This window comes from Thecamonas trahens (genome assembly GCF_000142905.1).
Source record: "Thecamonas trahens ATCC 50062 unplaced genomic scaffold supercont1.17, whole genome shotgun sequence".
Lineage (NCBI taxonomy): Eukaryota > Apusomonadida > Apusomonadidae > Thecamonas > Thecamonas trahens.
The window spans coordinates 350484-370717 of record NW_013657663.1 but is presented as its reverse complement, the minus strand read 5'-3'; the positions used below and the strand labels follow the sequence as shown (position 1 = coordinate 370717).

At 65.4% G+C, this 20234-nt stretch overlaps 7 protein-coding genes across 7 annotated transcripts in view; 4 read left to right on the top strand and 3 right to left on the bottom strand.

Annotated features, from left to right (window-relative positions):
* Positions 1 to 269: 269 nt before the first annotated feature.
* On the top strand, positions 270 to 2677 carry AMSG_04266 (dipeptidyl aminopeptidase IV; the record flags this gene model as incomplete). The annotated part of the gene is made up of 1 exon (XM_013903594.1): positions 270 to 2677. The coding sequence occupies one exon, from the start codon at positions 270 to 272 to the stop codon at positions 2637 to 2639; it is 2370 nt and encodes a 789-aa protein (XP_013759048.1). The 3' UTR covers positions 2640 to 2677.
* A 173-nt stretch (positions 2678 to 2850) lies between these two features.
* AMSG_04265 (nicotinate phosphoribosyltransferase) lies at positions 2851 to 4652 on the top strand. The gene is made up of 2 exons (XM_013903593.1): positions 2851 to 2956; positions 3080 to 4652. The coding sequence occupies exons 1-2, from the start codon at positions 2870 to 2872 to the stop codon at positions 4628 to 4630; spliced, it is 1638 nt and encodes a 545-aa protein (XP_013759047.1). The 5' UTR covers positions 2851 to 2869; the 3' UTR covers positions 4631 to 4652.
* AMSG_04264 (uncharacterized protein) lies at positions 4639 to 6772 on the bottom strand (the record flags this gene model as incomplete). The annotated part of the gene is made up of 1 exon (XM_013903592.1): positions 4639 to 6772. One exon carries the CDS (start codon positions 6770 to 6772, stop codon positions 4655 to 4657), a length of 2118 nt encoding a protein of 705 aa, XP_013759046.1. The 3' UTR covers positions 4639 to 4654.
* Positions 6773 to 7154: 382 nt separating this feature from the next.
* On the top strand, positions 7155 to 8115 carry AMSG_04263 (uncharacterized protein; the record flags this gene model as incomplete). Its single annotated transcript, XM_013903591.1, has 2 exons — positions 7155 to 7277; positions 7422 to 8115. The coding sequence occupies 2 exons, from the start codon at positions 7155 to 7157 to the stop codon at positions 7767 to 7769; spliced, it is 471 nt and encodes a 156-aa protein (XP_013759045.1). The 3' UTR covers positions 7770 to 8115.
* AMSG_04262 (uncharacterized protein) lies at positions 7756 to 10609 on the bottom strand (the record flags this gene model as incomplete). The annotated part of the gene is made up of 1 exon (XM_013903590.1): positions 7756 to 10609. One exon carries the CDS (start codon positions 10607 to 10609, stop codon positions 7805 to 7807), a length of 2805 nt encoding a protein of 934 aa, XP_013759044.1. The 3' UTR covers positions 7756 to 7804.
* A 478-nt stretch (positions 10610 to 11087) lies between these two features.
* On the top strand, positions 11088 to 18029 carry AMSG_04261 (uncharacterized protein; the record flags this gene model as incomplete). Its single annotated transcript, XM_013903589.1, has 3 exons — positions 11088 to 14774; positions 14864 to 17188; positions 17221 to 18029. The coding sequence occupies 3 exons, from the start codon at positions 11088 to 11090 to the stop codon at positions 17995 to 17997; spliced, it is 6789 nt and encodes a 2262-aa protein (XP_013759043.1). The 3' UTR covers positions 17998 to 18029.
* Positions 18030 to 18048: 19 nt separating this feature from the next.
* The window catches only part of AMSG_04260 (nucleoporin NUP85), a gene marked incomplete at its 5' end in the record, with an annotated part of 2544 nt that continues 358 nt past the window's right edge, over positions 18049 to 20234 (bottom strand). Inside the window, one exon of the mRNA XM_013903588.1 lies at positions 18049 to 20191. Coding sequence (XP_013759042.1) covers positions 18083 to 20191 — 2109 coding nt within the window. The 3' untranslated portion in view covers positions 18049 to 18082. The remainder of the gene's footprint in view (positions 20192 to 20234) is intronic.

Below are 20234 nucleotides of genomic sequence, written 5' to 3'. Positions count from 1 at the left end.
TGCATGGGCATCGGAGCTCCCTCGCTCCGATCGAAATCGCCTCTATCTGTCTGATGATCCGATCCGGTTGATCCGGTCCGGGACAACACGATCGGCACGGCCTGGCCATGCCCGCCCCGTCGATTGCCTCTGTTCTCTACTATTGCACAACAGATGGCGTAAGGATGGCCGAGTCCGAACTCGATGGGTGCTGCTGACTCGTCAGGCGGCGGCTCTGCGCTGTATGCCCACGAACAGGCTTGGCATCTCTCTCGCCACTTTGCCTGCCGATGCTGAACGTGGTGGACGCGAGACGCCGGCGGTCCTCACATGTCCAGGTGCTTCGTGTCGCGGTTGGTGGAGGTGTGGTGGTCGCTGTGGCGCTGGTGGTGGCTGTCCTGGTGCTTGGCGGTGGGTCGGCAACGCGGGGCGGGACAGACGGCCCAGGAGCGCCGACAGGCACGGTCTTTGACGTCGACGGATACGTGGCGGGCGATCTGGTGCCAAACTCACCGCGCTTTCAGTGGATGCCGCTCGGAGGCCCGTTGGTTGCTACGGCTGTCGATCCAGACTCGGGCGCGCTGATCGCTTTTGGCTCGGCGAGCACCCGCCCGGTCGAACTCGTCCCGGCGAGCGCCATGGCCGACGTCGACGCGTATGCGGTCGCGCCGGACGGAACCAAGGTCCTACTTGCCCGCGATGCGCAGCGACTGTACCGCCACTCGACGAGTGCGGTGTATGCGGTGTATACTGTGGCATCAGGAACAGAGATGGCGGTCCTGGGCCAGACTCGGCTGCGCAAGGCTGTGTGGGCGCCTGACGGCGCATCCAGGCTCGCCGTCGTCGACGCTGCCGCCACCAATCTCGGCGTTGTCGATCTTGATCTGGGGGGCTTGGTCACCTGGTTGACTAGCGACGGCAAGCTCTCTGAGGTCCTCAATGGCGTACCAGACTGGGTCTACGAGGAAGAGGTGTACTCAGCCGACGTGACGCTCTGGTGGTCGCCCGACGGCACGTCTCTGGCATACCTGCGATTTGATGAAACGCAGGTGGCGTCGACCGGCTTTGACGTCTACCCCGGTGCTGGTCCGTATCCTGAGCGCTATCGCTACAAGTATCCGGTGCCAGGTGGGACCAACTCGAACGTCACCCTCTGGGTTCGCAACCTCACCGAGCCTAGTCCTGTCCTAGTGGACACACTTGTGGCCGGCCGTGGGACTGCTGACCAGTATGTGGTCCAGGTGGCGTGGGCATCATCGTCAGTACTCACCGTGCGCGTGCTCGATCGCGCACAGCAGCACGGGTTCCTGGTCGCGGCAACGCGGGCTGGTCCCGGGGCATGGACCAGCTCGGTTGTCAACGAGCTTGCGTCCGACACTTGGCTGGAACTCACCGAGCCTGTCTTCTTCCCATCAAGCTCTGAACTTGGCGCAACGCAGACGTACCTCGATCTACAGCCGCATGGTAACGAGCTTGCGGTAGGCGTGTTTAGGCTCGACGGCAGCACCTCGACCGCGCCAGTGGCTTGGCTCGACGCAGGCGCGCCAGTAACCCGGATTGTGGGTGTGAGCCGGGACGGGGACTCGGTCTACGTCGAGACGGCGCCGACGCCTCGGACCCGCGCTCTGGTTGCCATCCGCGGCCTCGGTCTCGATCCGACTCGCGAGGCGACGGCCGAGCGCCTGAGCCCTGCCGACGCCTGGGCGTCGGTCTCGCTCTCGCCAACTCGCGAGCACTATCTGGTTGTAATCTTCGGTCCGAGTGTACCAGTCTACACGGTCCATGCCACTGCTGACGACACGCCACTGGTGGTGTTGGAGGACAATGCGGCGCTTGCAACCAAGCTCACCGGATACGCGCTGGCAAGTCGCGAGTTTATCGAGGTGCCGGGCGCGTACGGTGGCATCCACAACCTCGGGTACATCCTCAAGCCGCCGAGCTTTGACCCGAGTCGGAAGTATCCGGTGCTCATGCACCAGTACTCGGGCCCGGGCTCGCAGCAGGTAACAGCCCGGTACAGCGCGAGCTGGCAGCTCGCGCTGGCGTCGTCGGAGGAGATCATCGTGGTCTGCGTTGACGGCGCCGGCACCGGCGGGCGTGGCCTCACTTTCGAGCATCAGACCTACCTCCGGCTGGGCGAGCGGGAGCTGGCCGACCAGCTTGCTGCTGCAGCGTTTGTTGCACAGCTTCCCTACGTCGATGAGGACCACATGGCGCTGTTTGGATGGTCGTTTGGTGGCTTTGTGGCCGCATCGGCGTTTGCATCGCCAGCGGGGCGCGATGCCTTTGCCGCCATCATCTCGGTTGCCCCCGTAACCGACTGGCGCTGGTATGACTCTATCTACACCGAGCGGTACATGGGCACGCCCGCATCCAACGGCGACGGCTACATCGCAACATCGGTTGTGGCCACGGTTGCAAAGGAGCCGCCGCCGGCCTCTCCCTCCACCGCCTTTCTGCTCATGGCCGGCCTCGCAGACGACAACGTCCGCTACACGCACACTGCCCAGCTGGACATGGCGCTTGTTCAAGCTGGTGTTGCCTTTGATGGCTTTGCCTTCCCGAACCAGAACCACGGCATCAACGCCGACGGCGCGCACGCCCACATCTACCGCAAGATGACAGCCTTTCTTCGCCACCACCTCGCTCCTCAAGCCTGATACAATTCTGTCCAACGAGAAACACTCCTCCCTGCCCGGCCTGTCTGCCTTACCCTGACCATGCGATTGTCAGAAGCTTTGAACATGCCATCCATGGGCCGATCTCCAACTACTATCACACCTAACCGGTTGACAGCTGTTGGAGGGTGAACGGCGGTGACAGCAGCGGCAGCGGCTGTGGCCACCACCACCACCGCCACCACCACCACCACCACTTGACCTAAGCCGTCATGGCAGGCCACACACCGACACTCCCGGCGCCATTCAGCAATGCAGTGTCACCGCTACTGAACGACCTGTACCAGGTGACCATGGCGGTATGAATGCGAGGAGGGAGTAGGGGCGGGGGGGGGGGGGGGGGAGGGTCACTGTGGGCTGGGCTGGAAATGGAAGGTTGGTTCTGGTGCTGGGCACTCACGGGAATGTGGGGAATGAGACAGTACGCATACTTCAAGGGTGGGCGGCATGAGGAGCATGCGGTGTTTGATCTGTTCTTTCGCAAGCATCCGTTCAAGGGCGAGTTCACCATCTTTGCCGGGCTGGAAGAGTGCCTGCGGCTGGTGGACCACTTTGGCTTTACGGCTGATGACATCGAGTACATTCGTGAGACGCTGCCGGGCGTGTCGGAGCCGTTCTTGGAGTGGTTGGCTGGCCTGTCTACTGCAGGTGTGACAGTCAAGGCTATTGCCGAGGGATCAGTCGTCTTTCCGCGCCTCCCGCTGCTGCGGATCTCGGGCCCGCTCGGCGTGTGCCAGCTGCTAGAGACAACGCTGCTCAACCTGGTCAACTACGCGTCGCTGATGGCGACAAACGCGGCTCGGTTTGTGCAGGCCGCAGGTCCGGATGCGCGGCTGCTCGAGTTTGGCCTTCGCCGCGCACAGGGCCCGGACGGTGGCATGTCGGCCTCCAAGTACTCGTACATGGGCGGCTTTCACGGCACGTCCAACGTGGCGGCCGGCAAGGCGTTCGGCATCCCGATCCGTGGCACCCACGCGCACTCATTTGTCTGTTCGTTTGTCTCGCTCGATGACGTCCCGGATCCAACGGTGACGTCGGCGGATGGCAGCCGCAGCGTCAATCTCGCAACCGAGGCAGCCGGCTGTCTGACCGAGCTTGGATTCGATGCGGAGACGACAAACGCCGGCGAGTTTGCAGCCTTTGTGGCCTACGCCGTTGCCTTTCCGGACACCTTCCTCGCACTGGTCGACACGTACTCGACGCTCGATTCGGGCGTGCCCAACTTTATGGCTGTGGCGCTCGCGCTGGCGCGACTTGGATACCAGCCGCGCGGCATCCGACTCGACTCGGGCGATCTGGCAGCGCTCTCGATTGCTGCCCGCAACATGTTTGCCGCGGCGGCGTCGCAGCTGGCGAGTGATCCCGCGGCGGCGCTCGCTTTCCGCAACCTCAACATTGTGGCCTCGGATTCGATCAACGAGGCTTTTCTCCACACCATTGCCGAGTCGGGGCACTCGATCGACACCTTTGGCATCGGCACCAACCTGGTGACCTGTCAGGCCCAGCCTGCGCTCGGCTGCGTGTTCAAGCTTGTGCAGATCGGCGACGCGCCGCGCATCAAGCTCTCACAGAACATCGCCAAGGTGACGGTGCCCGGCGCCAAGCTCGCCTACCGGTTGCATGGCCACGACGAGTTCCCCATCCTCGACGTCATGGTACTCGAGTCTGAGGAGCCGCCACGCGCCGGCGAGCCGTTCCTCTGCCGTCACCCTCTCAACGAGGGCGAGCGGGTCCGGGTCAAGCCGCGCTCGGTCGAGCCGCTCCTCACCACCCTCTACTCGGACTCGAGTGTGGTGGGCGAACTCCCGAGCTTGGAGAGCGTGCGGAGCCATTGTCTGGTGCAGCAGGGCGTGTTCAAGCCGCAGACCCAGGTCAAGCACCCATCGCCGTACCGGGTCTACCTCTCAGATGCGCTGTACACACTGCTGCATGACTTGTGGCTCCGCGAGACGGCAGTGCCCGAGCTCTCGTGAGCCGCGGCCGTATCTGTAGCTTTCTTACTCAAAAGCAGCAAAGAGAGGGTCATCAGTCAGCGCGTAGTCGGTGAGGAGCCAGGCGTCCGAGCCCGGCTGCAGCTTGGGCGACGAAAGCCCCGCCGAGACCGACGCCGCAGACGACGATTGCGCCGAGTCGCTCTCTGATGAGCCATAGCCGGACTCGGCGTCCGAGTAGCTCGACTCGAGTGCGTAGCGCTCGGCCCGCTCGGTGCAGTCCTCATCGGCATCGCGGCTGTCGCACACGTCGGCATGTGAAACAGCATCGTCCTCAAACTCGATCGAGTGATGCGATTCGAACGAAGCCCAGGTCGGCAACGGTGTCTGACGCGGCGAGCTGTTCTCGACTTGCCGTTGGACCGCGGGAGTCCTCGCCAGCTCGCGCCGGGTGGCAAACGCCTCGGGGCTGTGGAACTGCAGTGCTGCCTGCGGCGGGGTGCCGAGCAGCCCAGCGACGGCGTCCGACATCTGCCTCAGCGCGCCTTCACTGCCACCAACAACAGCGTCGGCAAGCATGCTGGCAAGCGCATCAAAGTCATGGTGCTCGTCGCTGGCTTCAGACTCTGCGTCCGAGGCCGACGCTGACGCCGACACCGTCGACGACGACGATGACGGAAACGCCAGATGCGAGGCAACGCGCTGGACCGCCAGATTGCGCATCTGCTCGCGGACCTTTTCCCGCGCACGGATTCCGAGCGGTGAGAGAAGAGCGTCGGCGGCAGCGCCCGGGGTGGGCGGTGGGCGAGGTGCGCCCAGGTTGTATCGGCGGGTCGCCGCGGGCGTCGGCGGAATGAGCACGGCCGGGCGCTTGCCGGGGGTGGCCGGAACCGGCGCCCCATGCGCCGAGCGGACCATCCGGCGGGCATCGTCAAGGGCGGCGTCGAGGCGTGCAATCGATGCTTCGATACTTGGGAGTAGCGATGCCACCAGTTTGGTGGCACGAGCTGTGGCAACGGCGTCGAGCGAGGCGTGCTGCTCGGAAAGAGCCGCGGCGGCCGATGCAGCGGCCGTAAGGTCCGGTACGCCCGGCCAGGCATCCAATGTGCCGGCATCCTCGCTGTCAGGTGAAGGACGAACAAGGAAGAGTCGCATCCGCTTGAGCGCCAGGCCCCACAGCGAGACAAGGGCGTCGAGCTGGAGCGGTCCGCTGCCGGTGCCGGGCACCTCGAGACCCAGCGCCGAGAGCTCGGCAGTCATGCTCTCGGCGAGCTCAGTCGGGAGCGAGACCGCCAGCTCTGTCTTTGAGAGCACGGACGAGTTTGCAGAACCGTCCAAGACCGACGAGATGGCGGCGTGTAGGTGTGCCGTGCGGTTCGCAAAGGTCTGCAGCTCGTCGACGGCAGCTTGCACATCCTTGGCCTCACGCTTAAGTGCCTCAGCGCGGGCCACCAGCTTTGCCGAGAGGCCGTCGCGGGTAATGGCGCCTTGGTCCATGGCCTCCGGCGTGGCATCCGCCTCGTCCGAGACTGCGATGCCAAGCCGCTCGGCGTCGGCAGCTGCTGCGTCGGCGTCAGCGCGGGCGACTTTGACACAAGCAGTCAGCTCTGCAACTGCCGAACGCCACGCGGCGAGGTCCGCAACACCCGCAGCAGCGGTGGACTGAACGTCCGCCCGCAGGGCGCGGATGCGGATGCGGAGGGCGTGCGAGACGCGGGCAACGTTTGCCGCCGGAGCAAGGCCGGCGTCTGTGCCAGCCTCGAGCGAGGGTGGGGTCGGGAGCGGGTACGAAGGATGATCGCGAGCGAGGACAACGCGGATGGCATGATCGGTCAGGTGCCAGAGCAGAGCAGCCATGCGTGGGCCCGAGGCAGCCTGTAGGGTCGAGATGCGGATGGTGTTGGGCGGCAGGTGGCCGGCAGCCTGCAGCCGCTCGATCATGGCGTATGCCTTGCGCTTAAACTCGCGAGCCTGGTCCCTGTCACGGACGGGCCAGGTGCCGGCAAAAGTCTTCGCCGCCGCCTGCGGATCGATGGTCGAGAGCAGAAAGTGGATCATGTACTCCATGCCCTTGGTGTTGGCCTGGTCGAACATGCGCGGCGAGATCGACAGCCCCGTCGCCGTTCGCAGCGCAGCCACGTCCAGGCCCAGCAGGCACACACCCCGGAACCAGGCGTCGTCCATGGGGGAGGGGGGGGGGGGGGGGGGAGAGAGAAGGAGGAGGAGGAGGGGGGAGAGGAGGAGAAGGAGGGGACGAGAGTGGGGTGGGAGGGGAGGGGGTGGGAAGCCGCTGCGACTGATTGGTGTGTCCGGCTGGCTGGCTGGTTGGCTGGTTGGCTGGCTGGCTGGCTGGCTGGCTGGCTGGCTGGCTGGCTGGCTGACTGACTGATTGATTGACGATTCGGCAGCGGCTGTGGCCGAGACTGCGGTTGCGGCTGCAGCTGGCAGACACGCTCTCTTGCCACCAGCCGGCGGTCGGACCCCCGGACTGCTGGACTATCGGACACGGGGGGGAGGGGTACGACTTGACTTGCCACCGGGTTGTGGCAGAGTTCGGGCGGGTGGAATGGCTTCTGATGAGACGGTGGTGGCCCTGGCTGTTCTCGTCGTGGTGGCCGTTGTCACGCTTGTGGCTCTTGTGTGGTATCTGTGGCGGTTGAAGTCGAGCCAGGAGAAGATGCAGCCAGCGGTAGGTGCAGGGAAGGAGATGCGGGGCAAGGGAGGGCAGAGGGGAAGAGGAGAGGGAGGAGACGTTGCGGGAGAGAATGAATGGGGAAGGTGGATGGCGGTATCGATTCATGCGGAGAGCGGCCTGGCGTGAACGGACGGACAGTTTACCCCGCAACGGCCCTTGGTCTCGTCGTCCGACGAGGAGACCGGTCTCGAGTCGAGCAGCGATCATGGGCCCAACTCGGGCGTGTTTCTTTGGGATATGTCATCGCACACGGTGGATGATGGCAATCCCGATGACGATCCCGAGGCCTCGATGAGCTTCCTGTTCAAGCCGCTGGCCCAGCCGTCGAGCTCCTCGTCGTCCGACGGCGCCGACAGCAAGAGTAGCAAGAGCAGCACGAGCAAGAGCAAGAGCAAGAGCAGGGGCAAGAGCAGGGGCAAGAGCAAGAGCAAGAGCAAGAACAAGAACAAGAACAAGAGCAAGAACAAGAACAAGAGCAAGAACTAGCGGATTCATGACTCGGCGCGAGATGAGGAGAAAGGCTACATGAGCGACGTCGGCAGCGGCTGCAGAACCTCGAGGCACGACTCGATGGGCGAGGCGCAAACACTGCAGAGCACACCCTTTGCCGGTGGCATGCCCGGCGCTTGTGGAAGCTGCTCGTGCAGCTGCAGCGCCGTCGAGAGGCAACCGTAGCATGTCGACATGTGGGTGCACGGCAGCGCGACCGCAGATCGCGGCGCGCGCCCGCAGACAGAGCACAAATACGCCTTACGGTACCATGCGAGCTCGGTCCGCAGTGCCACGTTGGCCCGCTCCAGCTCGTTGACGTAAACCTCCTTGGACGCGGCAAGCTCGATGCGAGCCTGAAGCTCGGTCCGCAGCTTTTGAGCCTCGGCAGCAAAAGCCTGCGCATCGTCGCCGGTGGCCGTGCGAGTAGACTTGGCCTTGGCTGCTGCCGCCTGCGCCTGAGCTGCCTCTTGGGCCTCGGCTGCCGCTCGTGCATCGGCTGCCGCTTGCGCCTCGGCTGCCGCTTGCGCCTCGGCTGCCGCTTGCGCCTCGGCTGCTGCTTGCACCTCGGCTGCTGCTTGCGCCTCTGCAACGACCTTTGCGGCGGCGGCGGCCTTGCGAGCAGCGGCGGCGGCGGCGGCGAACTCGGCCTCGATCTCAGCCTTCATCTTGGCCTCCGCGGCGGCCTGAGCCTCCGCGGCGGCCTTGGCGGCGGCGGCCTTAGCCTCCGCGGCGGCCTTAGCCTTGGCCTTGGCGGCATCGCTGGTCCTGCCCTTGCGCTTCTTGCCCTTGTTTCGCTTGCCTTTGCCGTTGTTCTTCTTGGCCCGGTCCTCGTGGCCTGCAGCTTCAGCAGCCAACAGATCCTCAAGTAGCTTGGCCCTCCGGGCCTCGGCTGCGGCCTCGTCCTCGGGCGAGAGCTTGGACGCCATTGCGTTGACGACCGGCGGCACAACGTTGAGCTGGGCTGTGATGGTATCACCCGAGAGAAAGTTGATCGAGACAGCGGTGTCGGCCGCACGGATGCGTGACGAGCGGTAGACAAACCGGATGCTCGAGGAGCGGACGTCGAGGTCGTTGGCCACGAGGCTGAAGAGCCGCGCCATCGGCGCCGTCGCCCCGGGAAGTGAGTACGGCCGCGGTTGGAGGTACATGTTGACAGCCTCTTCCATCCGCTTTTTGTGGCTGCCCGAAGCCGACGAGAGCGCCTTGAGGTTGAATCGGATGTTGACGCGGACAACGCCCGGGTCACCCCGCATCCGATCGCGGTAGAGGTCGCCGGTCGCAAAGTTGGGGTGCGCGAGCTCAAGCTCCTCCTTGTACGTCTCGAACGGGTAAACGTCCTCAGACGGGAGGCGGGCCTGGTCCCGCGACGCCGACGATGCCGGCTCCTGAGTGCAGTACGTCACTGGCCGGTGAAAGACAATCGAAGGCACGTTGAAGCCGCGCCCGCGCCACTTTGCCACCTGGGCGTCGATGAGCTCCTCGCACGCGGTCGGCGCGCCAAGAATAGTCTCTGTTCCCGGTGAGACCGGTGAGAGCGCGGTGAGCACAATCGATGCGCCCTGGGTAGCCAGCGTCTCGTCAACCTGCAAGCCCAGATCCTCCAGCACCATGCGGTTGACCACCAGCGGCGTGGCACACGAGACCGCGACCGCAGGAGGAGCGCTCGCCGCCTGTGACTGCCCACGAATGTCGGGCGCCTGCGCACACTCAAAGGCCACGCCGTCGAGCGCAGCCACCGTGTCCCAGTCAAGCTGCCGCCAGCCGTAGCACTTGTCGCACTCGTACCATGGATGCGCCCGCTCAACGTCGGCAATGATGCACCCGGAGTGGACCTGGATGATGCATCCTTCGGCGAGCTCGCCCGAGGTCACCAGGTCATTGAGCTGCTCATCGAGGAGGACGCAAGTCGACTCGTCGCCGTTGGAGATGGCCAGCAGGTAGAGCGGCTCATCAGCGTTGCCGCGGGTAAAGGTCGACGGGTCAATGCCAGCCTCCGCGAGGAGCGCAGGAACCGTGGCCCCAAGCTCGGCAACCGCTCGGACGGCCGCATCGGCTGGGCTTTCCAGCTCGGGTGCCGTTGCTGGATCCTCCGCCACCAGCGCGACCAGCGCCGACGGGCTGGAGGTGGCCAGCGAGAGAAAGCTCTGCTCGCGAGTGATCGGCGCAACTTCGGCCAGCTCGGCCGAGTGCAGGTCGATGATCTGCAGGACTTGCAGGAAAAGCGGCCCAGCGCCCGGCTCCACGGCCAAAGGCATCCACGAGAGCCACGACGTCGCCGCCGCGGTCAGCCGGTCGATGGCCACCTCTGACGGAAAGAACTCTTCAAACGGATCGCTGGACGGACAGGCTGAGGCCAGCGCTGCCGGATCGCAGCCTGCATACACCCGCCCGTGCTCAATGCCGTGGGCTTGGGCGTAGTGGACAACCTGATGGCAAACGCCGCGGGCAACCGCTAGCAGATGCGGCACGTAATCGCGCCCGGCGCTAGGGTGGCACTCGCGCTCAAGCACTTTGTGCCACGCTACAATCTGCGCAAGCACTGCCGCTTGGTGCGCCCCAGCCGGGCGTAAAACGGGCAAACTCTCGCCATCAGGCGCGTCCGAGCTCCCCGCGCAGGCCGCAAGCCGCGAGCAGGTCTCGGCCGGAACATGGAGCAGGGCCTCAGCAAAGGCCTTGGCTGATTCATTGCTAGCTTCCAACAGCGGGGCCGAGAGCTCCATCAATCGTGCCGGCAGAATCAATGCTTTCTCCAGCTGCGCCAGCACAGCAGCGACAAGCAGGTCATGGACCTCGCCCGTCACAGCGCCGGCCACTAGCCTCCGCAGGCCATCCATCCCAGACGGTCGAGGCAAGGAGGAGGGCGGACAGAGGTAGAGGAGTACAGCCGTAGGGGGGGGGGGGGGGTGCGTGAGGGGGAAGAGAGTATGTGGGGATCGGGGAACAGGGAGAAGTGGTGGTGGAGTGTGGCCACCCGGAGTCGTCGTCGGGAGGTGACGGGCCAAGGGAGGGGGAGTCGCCAGTCCGGGGGCCAGAGGATCGTGCCATTCGCCGAGGGGTGAAGCCAAAGTTGGCGCGAATGACTGTCAATGGAATTTTGGCGCGCATTTTAGCCAAAGCGCGCTGAAGCAGCGCGGGCTGGCATGGCGCGGAGGAAGGCAGGCCGCAATAGCCCTGGCGTGTGTGTGTTGGGGCAGGGGGCTACACTTGTCGTGATACAGCGACCAAGTTACAAGTCTTGTGGATACCTACGCAGGACTGGACGTGGTGGCAGGTGCGACGAGCTGGACAATGAGTATGGAGAGCGAATGGACCATGCTGGCCGCGGGCGTCGATGGCGCCAACGTGGAGCTGACCGAGACGCTGACGCCGACGCCGTCGTTTCTGGTCGAGCACGTGGCGACTCTGACGTGTGATGGTAAGCATGGCGCTGGAGCGGCGCATGTGGCCGCTGGTGGCGGATACGTAGCGGCGGCGGTCGATGCCACCGTCTTGGTCGTCGACGGCGACGGCGAGGCGGCGACGGTGGCGCTCGACGCCGCGGTCGCCGGCCTGGCGGTCGCCGGCAGCGCGACGAGCGACGCCGGCCTGCTTGCGGTGATCACTGTCGACGGCACGGTTGTCTTTCTCTCGCTGCCAGCGCTCGAGCTCCTCGCCGAGCACCCGGGCGCGGTGGCTGCCAGCAGCGACGGCGCGCCGGTCGAGGTGCCGGCCATCGCGTGGCTGGCCGACGGTGCACGGTGGCACTTGGCGGCAGTGACGTCGCACGGGCCGGGTGTGGTTCTCTCAAACGTCTCGATCGAAAACTTTGACCTTTCTGCACTTCGGCTGCAAGCGTTTGATGCGAGCACCCGCCTCCACCAAGTTGCCGGTGCCGCCTTTGTGCCATCGGTTGTTGAGTTTTCACCCTACACGCTGGCGGTGGCCGGCATGCCGCTCGATGGCGGCTGCGGCGACTCGATTGTGCTGTGGGCCATTGGTGGGCCCGAGGAGAAGCTGGTGGCGGTCGATGGGCTGAGCCTGCCCGGCGGGCGTATCCCTAGGTCGATGGCGGCGTCTACCTGCGGCCGGGTGGTGGCGATCGAGGACGAGGCCGGTGCGGTCCACTACGTTGACGCCGAGATGCTTGTTGCTGTTGCACTCCCACAAGAAGTGAGCGGCGGCGTGAGCGGGGCGGGTGTGGCGGCGCTGGCCTTTGCGCCAGTCCCGGCGTTTCTCTCGGCCTCGACCGAGTCGGTCTGCGTCATGTCACCGGCGTCGCTTGCTGACGTCGACGGCGGCGACGAGAACCTGACCTTTGACGTGGCGCTCACGGCTGGACTCATCCCACTCAGCACAGCCACAGCTCGCGACGCAGTGTACGTGGCGGCATGCTCTGCTGACCGGCTTGTGGTGAGCATTCACGCTGTTCGCGAGGGTGTCCCGCGCTTCCGCCTCAACACGCTCCTCCTCGCTAGTGCATACGCCGAGGCTGAGGCCTTTGCGGCCGAGCACGGACTTGACGGTGACCTTGTGCGCCAAGCGCAAATCGAGGCCGCGTGCGTGCAGGTCAAGGCCGCGCTGGCTGCGGCCGGAGGCGACGAGGCTGCACGGCAAGTGGCTAGCGAGGCATTTGTGGCTGCTGTTGCCCCGCTGCTTCAAGCTGCGGCGAATGTGAGCCACGCCGTGAGCTTTTGCGTCCACGGCGCGTTCGACTCTGCCGACGCAACTCTTGCACTCCTCAACATTGGGTACGAGTTGGCCAAGTCTGCCGACGATGAGAGCCTCATCACGCTCGTGACGGACGCGCTCGCACGGCTTGCCTCGTTTGAGATCATTGCCTCGAGCGAGGCTGGAAGCAGCTCTGGCTGGTTTTCCGGCAAGCAGTGGCAGCGGTTCCGAAGCGCACCTGCGCTTGGAATTGTGCGGATGCTTGTGGCCGAGTCCAAGATGGCTGCGGCCATCCTGGTGTGGTCGCGGCACTACGCGCACGCAACGACGTCGAGCGACGTCCTCACGCTCATCAACCAGATTCCCGAAGACGTGGGCGTTGACGAGTACCTCGAGTGGCTGCAGGCGCACCTCTTTGTGCGGATCTCGCCGAGCGATCGTCCTGCGCTTGAGGCGTGGGTTGAGCAGCGCGCACGGTCTGTGGAGCTCCGCGAGGAGCGGCCGCACGGCGCGCTCAAGCTGGCGTCGTCGCTGGCGTCGTTCATCAAGGCTGCTGCCGCCAACGAGTCGACAGCGTTTGGCTGGACGCCGGGATCTCAGGTTGCCGGCTTTATGTCGCAGCTGTACAACGTCCGGCAGGCGGCGTCCACCGGGCTCACCCGCCTGGTGGCGCAGTTGGCCGACATGGTGCGGCTGTTTGACGAGCACGACCTCGGCATTTCGCTCCGCGACTATGCGGCCGAGACCCCGAGCTCGATTGCGGTGCTCATGATCGAGCGGGTAGTGCCAGACGCGCTGCCTGCCGAGCTCGCTACCCATGTTCGGCCGTACCTTCTCGCACACGGGCTCGACGCTGACCAGGAGCTCGTCAACTACCTGGTGGCTTGGCTCGACGCGGCGGCACTGGCCGGCAACGCAGCTCTGGCGACTGAGGATGCCGAGCTCCGGGCACTGGCTCTCCTCAACGGCGTTGTCTCGACTTCAGCCAAGATGCAGGCAACGCTTGAGTTCTTCCGCCGCATTCCCATTCCGTGGTCGGCAGACATTGAGGCGCTGATGTCGAGCACGGCGTCGTGGGAAGGTGACGGAGCGGCCGAGCTGGCGGAGCAGGTTCGGCTCCTGCGGCTCAAGGCCATGTTCCTCCGCTACGGCCTCCGCGAGGTCAATCTCTCGGACGCGGCCAAGGCCAAAGACTACCTCTTCCACATTCTGACTCGGCTCGAGTGCGAGACGGCGATGGCCGATGGTCTTTTGGTTGTCGAGGCGTACTCGTCGCTCAAGGCACACGACGCGTACATCTTCCATTTGCAGGCGCTGCTGGCGTCAGGCAAAGTGGTGCACCTGGCGCGGGCTGGCGAGCTCTTTGCCTCGCTTCCGCTGGCGTTGCAGCTTTCTGTCGGGCAGGAGCTCGTGCTGTGGATTCAGGCGCGGTATGAAGCGCTGCGAATCGGTGGTGAGGCTCCTGGCAGCCTGCTCAAGCTCGTGGCTGCGCTCCGTGCGCTGCTCGAGGTCTGCGTTGCAGCTGAGGCCAAGGTCCGTGCGGCCGCGCTTACGGCGCCGAGTGCCAGCGAGAGTGCAGCGGCAGTGCCGGCGCGGCGGACGCGGACTCGGCGGGTGCGTGGCGCGGGCCTTCTCCGCCGCAACGCAAGCAACGCCAGCAACGACAAGAGCGGAAGCAGCTCGACGGTGGCGCAGCCGTTTGTCTACCTCGATGTGGTAACCGAACTCTCCGGTGCGGTGGCGCAGGAGGCGCTTCTCGCCGAGTTTGGAGTGGCGCTTCCGCTGGCGACGCTTAACGACAGCGACGCTGCGCGCGAGGCGCTGGCGATGTACGTGGCGTCAATGCGCCAGAGCAGTGCCGACGGTGGTGATGCCTCTAAGAAGGGCGCCACGTCAATCAACAAGACTCGGCTGTACCGGATGGTAGAGCTGCTGGGCCTCGCGCGATCAGACCTAGAGGGCGTGCTCGCGCACGAGGCCGCGGTGTTGGGCGATCCGGTCCGAGCCACCGCGCTGTGCAAGGAACTTCTCCTTCGCAACCGCGGAGCGCGTGCAGCAGAGACGCTCACTAGCGTGGCAGACACGCTGCTCCACCACACGGTAGGGAGCAAAGTGGTGGCGTCGGCGCCATCGCGGGCTCGGAACCTTGTGCAGACCTCTCTCTCAGTTTGCGCCGACGATGACGTACTCGCGCTGCTAGACAAGTTCCGCGCGGCCGAGCAAGTAGCCGAGGTGGTGGATCAGGCGCGGTCTGTCGAGGCGTGCGCACCCGAAGAAGAGGTGACGAACCTTGTCCGTGGCGCGTATCCGTCCCACTACCACGAGGGCGGGCTCGAGCTCGAGCTGGAGCGGGTGCTCCCCTTGCGCTGGCGGCGGCCGGAGTGGCCAACGAAACTTTCGCGAACGCGGTAGTCGATGACGTGCCGACAGCGGGTAGCAAGCGGTCGAGCAAGGGCAAGGGCAAGGAGGATGACGAGCACGATGAGAACGAGGCCGGCGCAGAGGCTGGTGCTGTTGCAGGCGAGCGTCTCACTCCAGGAGGAGCCAAAAAGCAGCTTGCAACGATGCTCAAGCAGAACGGGTGGGTCCAGTCTGCGCTCAAGGTCCAGCTGGAGCTCGCGCGGACGCGGAGCGGCTCGCCTGGTGAAAGTGAGATTGTGGGCCTCCACTCGGCGCTGCTCGACAAGGTGCTCGGCTCGCGGCGGCTGGATCGTGAGCTTGCTGTGAGCTACATGTGCGCGCTCCCGTATCAGACGGGCCACACGACGTTCCAGATGGCGGCATCGCGCGTGAACGCGGATTACGGGCGTCTAGGCGTGCTGGCATCGATCGGGCAGGACGTGGCGTACTTGTGGAAGCAGCACGCGTTTGAAGGGAGCTGCGAGAAGCTTCGGGCGAACGCGCGGTGGTGGGCGCAGCTTGCACTGCTGGACATTCCGTTTGACGCCAAGTCGTTCAACTGCGGTCCGTCTGCGCGGTACCAGGCCTCGCTCGTTCCACAGCTCCTCCGTAAGACTGGGCACGACATCGAGACAGTGCTCGAGTTTACCGAGACGTACGCCATTTCGGACCAGGCTGCACTGGAGCACTACATCACGGTGCTGCTTGTGGGCGACGACTCGGCGTCGTCGTCATCGGGAGGGAGCGGAGACGGAGGTAAGGTCGGCCCGTACTCGCTACTTTACCAAGAGCAAGTGGCCCGTGTGGTGGGCGAGATGCAGCCGGATGGGTTGCTGGAGACGCTCAACTCGCGCGTTCTTCCGTTTGTCTCCGAGTACGACTACGACCGCATTAGGTTTGTGTACGAGCTCATCGACAAGCTTGTGGGCTCGGAGGAGGAGGCACGGGCGATGGTCGAGGTTGTGAAGGGCCTGCAGCGGTACGCCAAGGTGCCGACCGACGAAGTGCTCGTGGCACCGCTGAAAGAGCGGGTGGCGGCCGGCGAAGCGCGCGCGCTGGGCAGCCTCCGGGTCGTCCCGCAGTCGGTGCTGGAGGAGTGGGAGCTGACGCGGCTGCCGTTCTTTACGCTCATTGAGAACCCGCTGCTTGTGCTTAAGCCGCAGCTCAATCCTGCGACTGTGCGGAAGCTCATCCCGCTTGCGCGGCACCTGGAGGTGTCTGAGGATGCGCTTGCGATCGAGCTCATCGAGAACGTGATGTCTGCGCTGGCGCCGGCGGCGGCGGCGGTGAGCGAGGTCGACGACGAGATTGGCGGCGAGAACGCAGATCCAAACGAGCGTCGGGCCGGAGCTAGTCCGAGCAAGGCGAGCAAGGAGACAGGCAAGCGCAACAGCGGCGATGCAAGGTCAGCAGCAACTGCTTCGTCGGGCGAGTACCATTACTTGGTGCCTGCGGCGCCGGGTACGAGCACGGGCGGCGGGCGCAGCATCCGCAAGACAATGGTGGTGACGTTTGAGGCTCTTCGGGTGTATCTGAACAAGATCTCGGAGACTGCGCGGGCCATCGAGGTGGGCGAGTGGGTGGCGAGTCAATTCCCGCTGGGCAAAGACCGGCTGAAGGCGTACGAGTTCTGCTGCACGCTGGCAGCCAAGTTCCGGCGGGAGACGCGGTCGTCGAGCGAGGCGGTTGCGCTCGTGGAGCGGCTCAAGCGGGCCGAGAAGGAGACGGACGTGGCGCTGCTGCTTGTGGACAACCAGCTGACGGCGTTCCTTGACTACGTGTCGCAGCCTGAAGAGCTTGTGTGCCAGCTGTACTTTCAGCTGGGTGCGGCCGAGTTCCTCCGCGAGTCGCGCGGCCTTTCCAACGCCAACCTGCACTACGTGGCCGACAACATTGCCGGCAAGTTCAAGGGCGAGGTGGACGAGGAGCGGACACGGGAGCAGCTTGTGCAGCTGTGGCTGTCCGAGGACGATCCGTCGACATACGAGCCGCGGGAGGAGCCGCTACCAGCGGCGCTTGTTGCATCGCGGGCGTTCCTGCGAAGCCACGGGTTTGGGCCCGAGTGGGAGGTGCTGATGCGGATTGCTTTCATCCTGCAATACGAGGAGGATGTGGCCAAGAAGCTGGGGTGGCTCCTCAACTACGCGTTCCAAGACAAGTCGCTGAAGATCTCGTCGCTGTCGCGGGCCAAGGCGCTGCAGCTTGTGTTTGCGCTTGCGCCTGCCGAGCTCATCGAGCGTGCGTATCCGGGAAGCAGCAAGGAGCTGGCATCAAAGCTCGAGTCGTTCCTATATCTCTCCGAGTTTGAGCGTGTGCGGTTCCCGTACACGATGGCGGAGCTTTCGACCGAGAACAAGGAGGGACTCGTGCGTGGTCTTTGGCGGTCGCACGCGCCGAGCCGGAGACGCTAGAGCTTGCAGTCAAGCTCGCCATCGACCACGAGGTCGTAGACGGTGGGCTATGGATCCAGTTCCTTGAGCGTGCGCTTGCACGACGGGCGACACCACTGCTGCTGCGGTCGCTGGAGTTTGTGGCTGCACAGCCTGTCCTTGCCTCGCTCCCGATCATGAGCGAGGTGTGGCAGTTCCTTGTCGACGCGGCCGAGGCGGCGGACGAGGCGGTTGCGTCGCCGCGGGAGCTGCTTGCCTGGCTCCGCCGGTGCCCGTTCCTTGTCTCGCTGGACTTGAGCGGGCTGGTGGCGAGCCTTGCAGGACGCGGCGAAGTGGGGCTTGCGCTGGCGGCGGCAAAGCTTGTGCCGTCGCCTGCGGCGCGCGAGGCGCTGATCGCGGCGCAGCTTGCGGGGCAGAGCCACGCTGCACGGCTGGCGCTGCTGAAGAGCGTCGACGACGCGCTTGTTGTGGACGCCGTGGTGACCTCTGTGGTGGCCGAGGCCAACTACACCGGCATCTACGACGAAGGCGTGCCTGCAAGCGCGTTGCAGGCGATCGTGGCCGGAGCAGTGGCGCAGGGCGATGTACTCCCGCTCGTCCGCGCGACACTCGAGGCCAAGCACGCAGTGGAGGCGCGGCAGATTGTGGCGTTCTTTTGCGAGCAGCAGCCCGAAGCGGAGGGCGCCAAGGCTGTGGCGAGCGACGATGGTGACGCGCTGGAGAACTTTCTCATGGCGGTGGGCAACGAGTCCGACTTTGACCTGTTGCTCGCGGTGGGCGAGTAGACCCAAGAGATAAATGAACCATGTAACCTGGATGTTGATGCGGTCCAACAAGGGGTGCCGTTTCATTTTATTCGCCATCCCAAACTCAAACACGGTGGAAGCGGTCGGCCGAGATGGTGACGTTGAAGACCGAGGAGGAGGCGTTGGGTGCGGGCGGCTTGTGCGAGGCCGGATGTGACGGCGGGGCGGAGGAGGCCGCGAGGTGAGGCTTGGTGGGAATGGGGGTGTCGAGGAGGGCGCGGGCGAGGTTGCGCGAGAGGGCGAGCGAGATGAGCTGCGCGTCGACACGGGCGGTGGGCGGGGAGCGGTGGTCGTGGGAGACGTCTGCGAGGACGGCCATGAGAGCGTAGGTTTCCTGGGCGGAGAAGAGGGCGTCCGGCGCTTCTAGGAGCGGGACGGCCTGGCGGAGGAGCGGAAGAACGAGGCGGCGCGGGACGATGTGGGATGCGAGGAGCTTGGCAAGGAGGGTGGCTGCGGTTGCAAGATCGCCGGCGCGGGAGAGGACGTCAAACTCGCGGTACTTTGCGAGAAAGGCGAGGCGCTCCGAGACGACCAAGTCAGGCCCCAGCGCGTCGAGCATGTGCAGATCCGGCAGGGCGTCGGTGGCGATGGCGAGGTCAATGATGCGGTCGGCGACGGCCGAGACAGCAGTGGGCGAGCGTGCGGCGAGGTACCAGCTGAGGGCCGGGACAAGTGCGTTGGCGTCGAGGTAGGCGCGAGCACGGACGGCGCGGATGGAGGTGGCGAGGCGCGGCAGGCCGTGGAACAGCGCGGTGTTGATGAGCTTGCGGGTCTTGGCGGCGGTGGGATGTGGTGTGGTCTCGAGGAGGGCAGCCATGTGGGCAGCGCCGAGGCTCGGAGCATGCGAAAAGTAGGTGGCGGCGAGCTGCCAGTGGTGGCGCGACGACATGAGCTTGAGGCCGTACTCGAGGAGGAAGAACTCGCGGAGCGAGGTGCCAAAGCCGAGGGCAAACGACTCGATGGCGCCGACGTGTGCGAGAAGGTCGGTGAGGTGTGCGACGAACCAGTGCGAGCCAATGAGGGCGACGCAGTAGCGGAGGGTGGTGTGGATGTCGCGGTTCATGACGGCGAGGAGGACGAGGTCAACCGAGCGAAGCGCCGGGTCATCGCCCTCGACGGCAGCAATGGCCGGCGCTGTGTGTGACTTGACGTCGTGGATCTTGACTGCCGGGTCGACGAAGAGCATGCGGGCGACAAGCAGCTCGTACCACGACGTGGCGGCGTTGACGAGGGCGGTCTCTGAGCCGAGGAGGAGGGCAAAGATGTTGCTCAGCTCGGGATGGGATTGCACATCCGGCGATGACGCGACCATGGCCGCCACCGAATCGTGCCAGGCCTTCCACGCCGGAAGGTACTCGGTGAGCGGGGAGGCCGGCGAGGGGAGCGGCATGGAACCGAGTGCCTCGGCGGTGACAGAGAGCAGGTCAAGCTCTGCCATGTCCTGCGAGGTGACCGAGCCGATGAGCTCGCGCGCAGTGTCCATGCGGCCCTGGAGGACTAGGCGCTGGATGACGAACCAAAAGTCTGGATGTGCGAGCGGGGCCGGGGCCGAAGCCACATCAAGCACGCCATCGACAGGAACGTGAAGCTGGAGCCAGTCGAGAAGGAGCGGGGCGATGAGGCCCGACGACGGCGCAGCAATGAAGAATACCTCGACAAGGTGCCAGATGAGCTCGGCCGACTCGTACAGCAGCGACTGGTCGGCAGCGTCTGCCAGCTCCTGCTCGGCGACGGCAGCGGCGGAGGTGTCGCCGTCAGCGTCGGCGACCGCCAACGCCTCGGCAAGGCGGGCCTCGCGGTCTTTGAGCGCCAGGATCTGGGCATGTATGGTGGCCCGATAGTGGCGCGAGGCGTCGACGACACGCGCCCGCGAAAGTGCGCCCACGCCACGGCCGCCCGGTGCTGTCTCACCCAAGGAGGGAGCGACTCCAGCGCCGGTGTCGTCCTCTGCGGCTGCCGCGGCTGCCGCAGCGGCGGCGTGCTGAAGAGCGACAAAGATGCCGTGCGACTCGGCCAGCAGCGGATCGGTCCAAGCGGGGAAGGCATCCCAGGCGTAGAGGGCGAGCGGCGAGGCCGAGGCCGGGTGGTGGGCGGCAGTGGCGGCAGCAGCGCGGAGCGCGGGCGGCGGTGGGCGGGCGTTTCGCGGTGGCGGCAAAGACCGCAAGTTGGTTGCCTGGCCCCTTCAAAGGCCAGTCCGCACGGCTATGTGGGGGGGG